Raw genomic sequence first — 8,066 nt, 5'->3', positions numbered from 1 at the left:
TGCACTTCCTTCAAAGATTCTTTTAACCATATATCACACAATGATTTCCCCCCACTTAACTTATTGTGCAATAGTATGGGGTCACACTTCATTGTACTTATTAAACCGTGTGTTATTATTACAAAAGCGTGCAATAAGAATAGTCTGTGACGTAAGCCCTTTTGAGCACACTGCAACATTATTCAAGAAAATGAAAGTTTTAAAAATTGATCAAATAGTGCAATTACAAGTGGCCATATTTATGTTTTCATATTTTAAAGGCGTTTTACCTGTAACCTTCCATAACTTATTTGTTCAAAATAGTGCAGTCCATAGTTATAACACAAGATGTGCTAATAACATATGTTTACCTTTTTTGCAATATAAATTTTCAAAGACTACAATTAGATATATTGGAGCTAAGTCCTGGAATGAGTTACCTGCTATTATCAAAGAATGTCCTACGTTATCATCTTTTAAACGTAGATATAGAATGTTTTTAATCCAAAGTGCAGCTGAATAATTATTGGGATATTTGCCTTCTTGCTTTGTTTTGTTTTGTCTTTTGTGTGTATTTTGTCCTTTTTGCAATTTTGTGTATAATTTCTAATGGTATAGATTCATTCTAAAAATGTATATCTTTGATTGCAATTTGTAGCCTCATTTGTAAGGGAATCGGCCTTGATAAGTCCTATATGGTCTTTTCTGATTCCCACGCATGCTAATTATAGCTGTTTGCATCATTCCTTTTGTTTTTTATGTAAACCTAATATGCAATATATGTTATGTCCATGTACATGTACTTGTGTTTCTTGTATACTTTTTAGCATGTGGAATAAAATTGAAAAAAAAAATTGAATTGATATTCATTGTACACTTTGTCATTAACAAAATGGTTCATATGCAATCTACATTTCCCCCTGCCACTCAAGACTTACCTTTGGTATCTGTCTTTTGAACCTAACCAACGTTTAGCTCAGGTAGATCTCGCAGTCACGCTGGTGAAATGAGATGAGTTTTAGCAAGGTGAACCAAATCATGATATCTAAACAATAGTGCATATTTGTCGTGATGATACTGTTACTAATGATAGTCATGATTACTATTATAACCAAGGCATTTCTGTTCGTAAGTAGGTTCTAATCCCTCTCCCCTGACACATCTTCAGTGTGGAAGATCAAAATCAACAAGTTATTTCATTTAAATTCAAAGACGTCTCTGATATTAATTGAAATTAGAATTAGATGTAAAGTAAATATTGATTAAGGAGTAATTTTCTTACGATATTCTTGATCTCGATTTTTTTTTTACTGATAAGAATTACCTGCCTACACATTTTTGTTGTCTGTGTGTTACGTCACCTCAAACACAGATGACCACAGGAGTCTTTCGACAAGTTTATGAGGATCTGAACTTTCCTTCTACGAAAATGAAATGGTAATACAGTTTGTTCTTCATCAATACCAAACGGATAATACACGTCCGCCCTCTACATAAAGCACTCCCGAGACAGCCGAATGCAGCTTTTTTAAATTCTTACAAAAGAATAATTTTTCAAACCAAAAGGTAATATCTTGTAAACAGCAACCAAAAGAATAACCAACCAACAAACAAATTATAATCAAACAAGTACCTTCTATCCCTTCGCCGTCTCAAGGTCAAAGTATAACCATTTTCGGGGAGTCGAAACACCTTATCTTATTGGCGTTCAAATTGGAATAAAAATTTGATGGATTACCGCATATAATAGCTTTCTCTTTTCCCATTCGGCTTATTCTTTGTATTTTGCAAAGCCTCTTTGGGTCTCTACGCAATCAGCTATTGACCCTTTAGGGACGCAATAGGAGAAGAGCTGACCTTTACCGCCAGTGAATGCGTCAACTTCACCAAGAGTCCTTTTTAGACGTTTTCTTTCTCCCTGAGGTAAGAGAAAATCGTCCCGAATGCAGGCTATTTGAGGAGTTAAGAGACGGATAAGAAGCATCACATCCATTATATTTATCGCGATAGTTCACGTTTTCAATCAATTGTGAATAGATACAAATGAAGTGGCGCAAATTTCACTTACTGATCGACAACGATTTTACGTTTTGATTGTTTATCGTTTATTGTTAGTGAAATACCTATTTCTTTGCTCTCTTTTCTAGCCATCACGTTTTACTAAAGGATATTAACCCTCTGAACACGAATTGTTGTGTTAGTTCTTTGACGGAAAATATAACTCGTGCATGGTTGGAAATAATACCCTTTAAAGTCTTTTGAGGACATTGTATATGTCATACACAAAATATTTCGGAAAGGCTAGCCATTCGATTCCTTTTTTTTTGTGTGGGGGGGGGGGTTGTGCGTGCGTGTTTGTTCTTGATGTTGTTTACTTGAGATTTGACTTTTTTCTCGTTTTTTAAGTCATATGACCCGGTCGCGTGCATCGATACGACATGATATATGTATATGCATATTATGTATATATGTATATACACGTCCTGTATGTGTATACATGTATATTGTCTATATAAGAATGTACATATATATGAAGAGTTTGTTCGCCAAAAACGATAAGTCCATATTTGCCATATGGAGATATTTGCGATTAAAGGTCAGGAAAAATAAAGAGAATAATAAAAAAATGTTTACTTCTTTTGACCATAACTTCGAAAGATGTACTTTTATATGTAGTGACCAATATATTATTTAAAAGGTATTATTTTGTACTTTATGACAGAGACCGTACTTCAAAATCTTCAAAAATGGACTTAGCGGTTTTTGCGAACAAACTCCTCATATATATATATATATATATATATATATATATGTATATATATATTATATAGATATAGTTAGTTGACAGCAGCCTGACCTGATGGTATCAAGTGAAAAAAATGTCATACTTATTTACCATGATGTTTCTCCATTTCTCTTTCATTCCAGTCTGCATAACATCTTGGTTTCTCGAGAAGAAAGGAGTGAAGCCGCCAGCTCGCCTTGCTTCCGGCTGACATGGTACGTGGTATGACGTCATCATGGCAAGGAAACCAGAGACGAAATCGTGCTCGCCTCCCCGTCATCTATGATTAGTGTGCTGATGGCGATGGCAGACTAAAAGTTCACGGATACTTCGCATATACGGAGGGAATACAATGTGAAATACAGAGTTTCGTTTCTTCAAAAGTTCACTATACCTTTTCTTCTCCTAACGCTCTTTTGTCCCGTTAGGTGCATTTTGCTTTATCTGCTATCTCGTTGTCCGGTTGTCTTTCCGGCTCCATGCGCGCACAGAATTCATTGCTGTAATTTCTTCTGGATTTTCACTCGATTTTGCCCACATCAAAAGCTAAAAGCTGGTAGCGATTTAGACGAAATCGAATGACCGAATCAAGGTTTGTCGAGAGATGAATTTTTGACATTCAGGATATCAGATCGTTACTGCCTTAAATTGAAACCCACACGCACTTCCTGTCCTTTACTGTTCAACGTTTTGTATACCCCACGAATATGCAAAGTACACGTAATCATTTTCATTTTGTATAGCAATCCTGGAAATCGCGCACCGAAATGTACCCTTTCCAGTTTGCAAAGAAAACATTCTCCTTTTTTTTTCAAATGATGAATCACAACAATGAAATTAGACAAAAAGAAAAAATTTAATCTTGCTCATGGAGTAGTTTCTGAAACTTTTATGTACTAACATTAGGGGCCTACTCGAACAGTCGATTATGTTGTCTGATTGAAGTAATTGTACCTTGTCAAAATTTTCAGTTTTGTGTTGCTTTTCCATATTTTATCAGTACTAACGTATTCGTGTCATTTCGTTTTCGGAAATGCCATTACTTTAAGATAAACAAAATAAGGTAACTTCAATTACCGGAATCAACAGTACAGTGTAATTTATGGGTTAGGTAATCTATCATTTCCTGATACCAGTAACCAAAAAGAATGAATAAAGCATACTTGTTTTATTGTTGCCAAACTCTGTTATGAGAGGAATATCGTTTCATCCGATATCTTCATACCGAATTGTCACGGTACATGTATTTCAATATTACCCCCATGAATATACACATGTATATATATATATATATATATATATATATATATATATATATTTAATATATGTGTGTGTGTGTGTATTTGTATGTGTTTTCGTACTAGGTGTGTTTGTGTGTGTACTCAAACCTTTTCGACGTTGCTAATGGCAATACATTCACTCTACAATCAGAAGACACAACACACTTTATGGTGTATCCACACAGATTGTTTATTTAAATGAAGGGATGTACCTTATCCCTTGCGCTTTGGCAATAACGTTAGGATGGCCCAACATTTGTTTTCGAGGCGACTCTGAATCCAGCAGAGAATTGATTTTGGCGATTTTGATTTAATTGTTCATGCACAAATTGTCTTGGTAACGTATAGGCCATTTTTCACGAAAATTTTAATGCACATCTTGGAATCCCAACCAACAATATATATATTATATATTCACTCTTTCCACCAATGCATCCATTAGAAAACCTGTAAATTAACACGTTAAGTCGGTTTGCGGTCTGCAATAATTGCAGGTTTTACCCTTATGCTTTTCTTCGTTGTGTTTCATTTTGTTCGGTTTGGTTGTTGTTCTAACATGATTAATTATTATTATCAGGACAGCATAGTGATTAAATGCATTCTGACAAACATTTGGATATCTTTGATACCACTTGGAAAATGTTCTTTGCATGATATTGATGTCAGAATATCTGTGTCAAATCCTCCCCAATTCCTCCATTTGAGAAAAATATGAAAATGGTACAATCATTTTCAAAATTCATGAGGACCGAGTAAATACTATTTGCGGAAAATGTTTCTGTATAGCTGAAAAGTCTCAGTGACTTTAAGTGGATAAGAAGATAAATGAGAAGATAAACCGTCATCGCTTTCCTGAGTTTCCTGCGATAGCTGAGTGTTGACTGGTTGACAGGTCCGATTCCGGTGCTTCTCTTATCCGCGTCCGCATGTCCTTGTCTGGTTTAGAATCCGGTGGTGTTAGACTTGATCGAGTGCGCTTCTCGTCACCCTCGGTCGTGTGGTTGCCCTGCCTGGTCGCTCTCTCCGCTATCTTGGATTGTGGAACAGTAGACGCCACGGAGGGAGGAACCCACCTCTCTGTTTCATGTGAGCTTGTAGGATGTTTCCAGCATAACAGTTTGGTGAGGACGCTCTTGAAGGGGTCGTTCAGGAGTCCGTACACCAGGGGATTGACTGCTACGTGGAGAAAGAGGAACAGCTGTATCAGGTGCACTTGCTGTTCCTTTGAGACATCTGTAGAGATTATTGCGCGCACAACGCAAACTACGACGGGTAGCCAAGTGCACACGTACGACACGGTGACGAGCGCGAGTGATTTGCCGAGCCGCAGCTCGCTCGGCCGAACGTTCGAGATTGTCGAGGAGGCAATAGATGCGAGGGATCCACGCCTCATGCTCTCCCGATTCCTGCCCACGATTGACACTGCGCTAGGTCTGCGCTGGTTTGATGCTGCCACTGCTTTATTAGAGGGTTGATTTTGAGGAATAGGCAAAAAGTCTCTATCGGAATAGAGGACGGATGGGGAGGGAGAGGAGGCACGGATTCGTCTGTCGTCGCACACCGCTAGTGACGCGGAAGAACCAGATATTGCATTTTGCGCGGCGTTCCTCACCCTTGTGGAGCTCTGTCGTACCGTTATAATGACCTTAATGTAGCAGAACGCCATGATGACGCATGGTATAACTGTGGTGGTGATGAGTAGGAATGTGACGTAAGACTTGCTGGACCAGATCGTCAAAAAACAGTCCGGAACTCCGTTGCAATACCCAAAGCGTCCCCAACCGACCAGCGGCGGGAACGCGCAAAGCGCGGCAGAGATCCATGTCGTGGCGAGTAGACCGTGCGTGTGCATTTTATAGAAATCCGCCAGGCGATGCTGCGACCGAGTAATAACGATAAGCCGGTATATGGCCATCATGGGAAAGTTGAACTCGATGGCCAACACGACACAGAGTGTGAAGAAACCGTGAAGCTGGCAGACCACACCTCCGAGCTGCCAGCCACCGGCCAGGGTACTTGACATCGTCAGGGGAAGGGTGAGGCAGTACAGGAAGTCTGCCACTACGAGGTTCATGAGATGGCTGTTTGACTTGTTCCGAAGCTTGGGTTTCTGATACAAAATCATCACCACGGCTCCGTTACACACAACGGCGAGCAGACAAAATAAGGTCTCGACAACAGAAAAGGTGATATCCAGCGCGCTTCGGTCAGTTGATTCATCCTTGCACAGGGGTGCATGTGCAGAACTTACATTCGCCATCCTTTACTTTTGAATCGAACCGCATAGGCAAAAATCGGCGGACTGTAAACATAAGATTCTACACGTATTAGACAAAGTGTCATTCATGATGCACGTACACTCTCTGTAGTAAGTTATCCCTGGGCTTTACATGAATGAGCATACTGACAGTTTAGTTGAAGATAATGTTCTGAGAAGCATTTCAGTGATTGGATTGTATTGAGAATCCTTTCCTATCACCTCTTTTTAAACAAAATAATGGTGCTGTTTGGATAAACCGTCGATCCTCTTTCGTTCATTCAAACATCACTTTTTGTTGCCCTTGTATATCTGTTTCAATACTCGAACATGCTTGGCAGTCATGTGGGAGGCATCCAAACCAGCGCAATCCAGGACTGAAGAGTTTAATGAACATTACTGGAAAGTACACAGACTCCAATTTCAGTTGATATTTCCGAGTAATGATAGTGGATCGTGGAAATATGTCTATGTATCTGTGCCGCAAACACTTCAAACTGGCGTCGTAGTGGGCGAAATTAGCACAGATGATTGGAGAGGCGGACACGCGTTTTTGAGGGGTAGAATGGATGGCAGATTGCGTTACTAATGTCCTGCATCGGATGTCGTCTGTACTGCCGAACTGGACAGCTGCAGAAAGAGAAAAAGAAGAGACATGTGGATTGCTGTTAGATATGAATAAATTTATTGAAAAGATCCTTTGGCATCGTTTCGAAATGAAGATGTTCCTTGGAGGCATCGTCACAATGATTAATCATCTGCAAGAACATTTTCTTAAACATGAATAAGTATGGAAAAGGTTATACAAATTTTGATGAATTCACTTCCTTTTCTTTCCGATTATTTCGCAAGTTGTGTGGGTCGGGTGTCGTTTACGTTGTTCTATGTAGGTGGTCTAGAACAACAACAACAACAAAAGCTTTCTCCCTTCGACATGAACTCTCTGCTGTACAAAGTGAGTCAAGAGAATGGACACATGCTTCTCAAAATGTTGACACAATTTAAGGCAGTGGCTTCGGTTTAAACGGTGGCGCCGTCAGCTAAACATCATGAAGATGGGCAGTATACGTAGAAACGGGAAATTCAAGTAAAAGTCTTATTTTTCGTTTTGTTTTATTATGTTATGTTATATTTTGTTTCATTTTGTTTTCTACTTCTTGTGATACACAAAAGTAATAATGTGTGGAAGACTTTAAGTCAAGACGGTGAATCGGATCACTTAGTGTGTTACAGGACAAAAGCTCGTTGGGATGAATCGCAAATGTTTTCTGAATGTAAATATCCTTTGAGCTGAATCTATCTCCCTGAGGTGTGTGTGTGTGTGTGTGCGCGCGCGTTTGTGTGTTTGTTTGTGTGTCTGTGTCTTTATTTTGAGAAGTTTGCAGAAATGTTGATACGTTGCTTTGCTTACAGATCAAGAGGAGACACTGCTTTTGCTTCCGGGTATGCATTTAACAGTGTTGACACTCAAAGCGCTTGTGTATCCAAGAGAATGTGTAGGCAATTTGAGTCGAAGCAGCATTTTCGTTTTCTTCACACCAACAGCAGTTTGACTTATAGGATTCCTGGGATAAACTTTTTGGTCTCTTTTGTTTAGTCATACTAACAAAGGCTGTATATTTAATGGCAGCAAAGCACGCACGGTGACAAAATCGCATCTAGGCACCGGGTAGAGGGTCAATCGGCACACCATAGCAACCACATGCATGTTTCTACCATCGGCAGCGTGTGTATTTTGTCACCTTCTTTTCTGAATTCCATTAAT

The 8,066-nt window shown here is 39.0% G+C and overlaps 1 protein-coding gene across 1 annotated transcript; it reads right to left on the bottom strand.

The window, feature by feature from the left end:
* Window positions 1–4,802: 4,802 nt before the first annotated feature.
* LOC139744297 (G-protein coupled receptor moody-like) lies at window positions 4,803–6,304 on the bottom strand. The gene has a single exon (XM_071654744.1). The coding sequence runs from the start codon at window positions 6,302–6,304 to the stop codon at window positions 4,886–4,888; it is 1,419 nt and encodes a 472-aa protein (XP_071510845.1). The 3' UTR covers window positions 4,803–4,885.
* Window positions 6,305–8,066: the final 1,762 nt, after the last annotated feature.

The sequence above is a fragment of the Diadema antillarum genome, unplaced genomic scaffold (assembly GCF_040938485.1).
Source record: "Diadema antillarum isolate AM-2024a unplaced genomic scaffold, OU_Dant_1.0 seq00001155_RagTag, whole genome shotgun sequence".
Lineage (NCBI taxonomy): Eukaryota > Metazoa > Echinodermata > Echinoidea > Diadematoida > Diadematidae > Diadema > Diadema antillarum.
The sequence above is the reverse complement of the archived record's forward strand: the minus strand, read 5'-3'. Positions and strand labels throughout refer to the sequence as shown.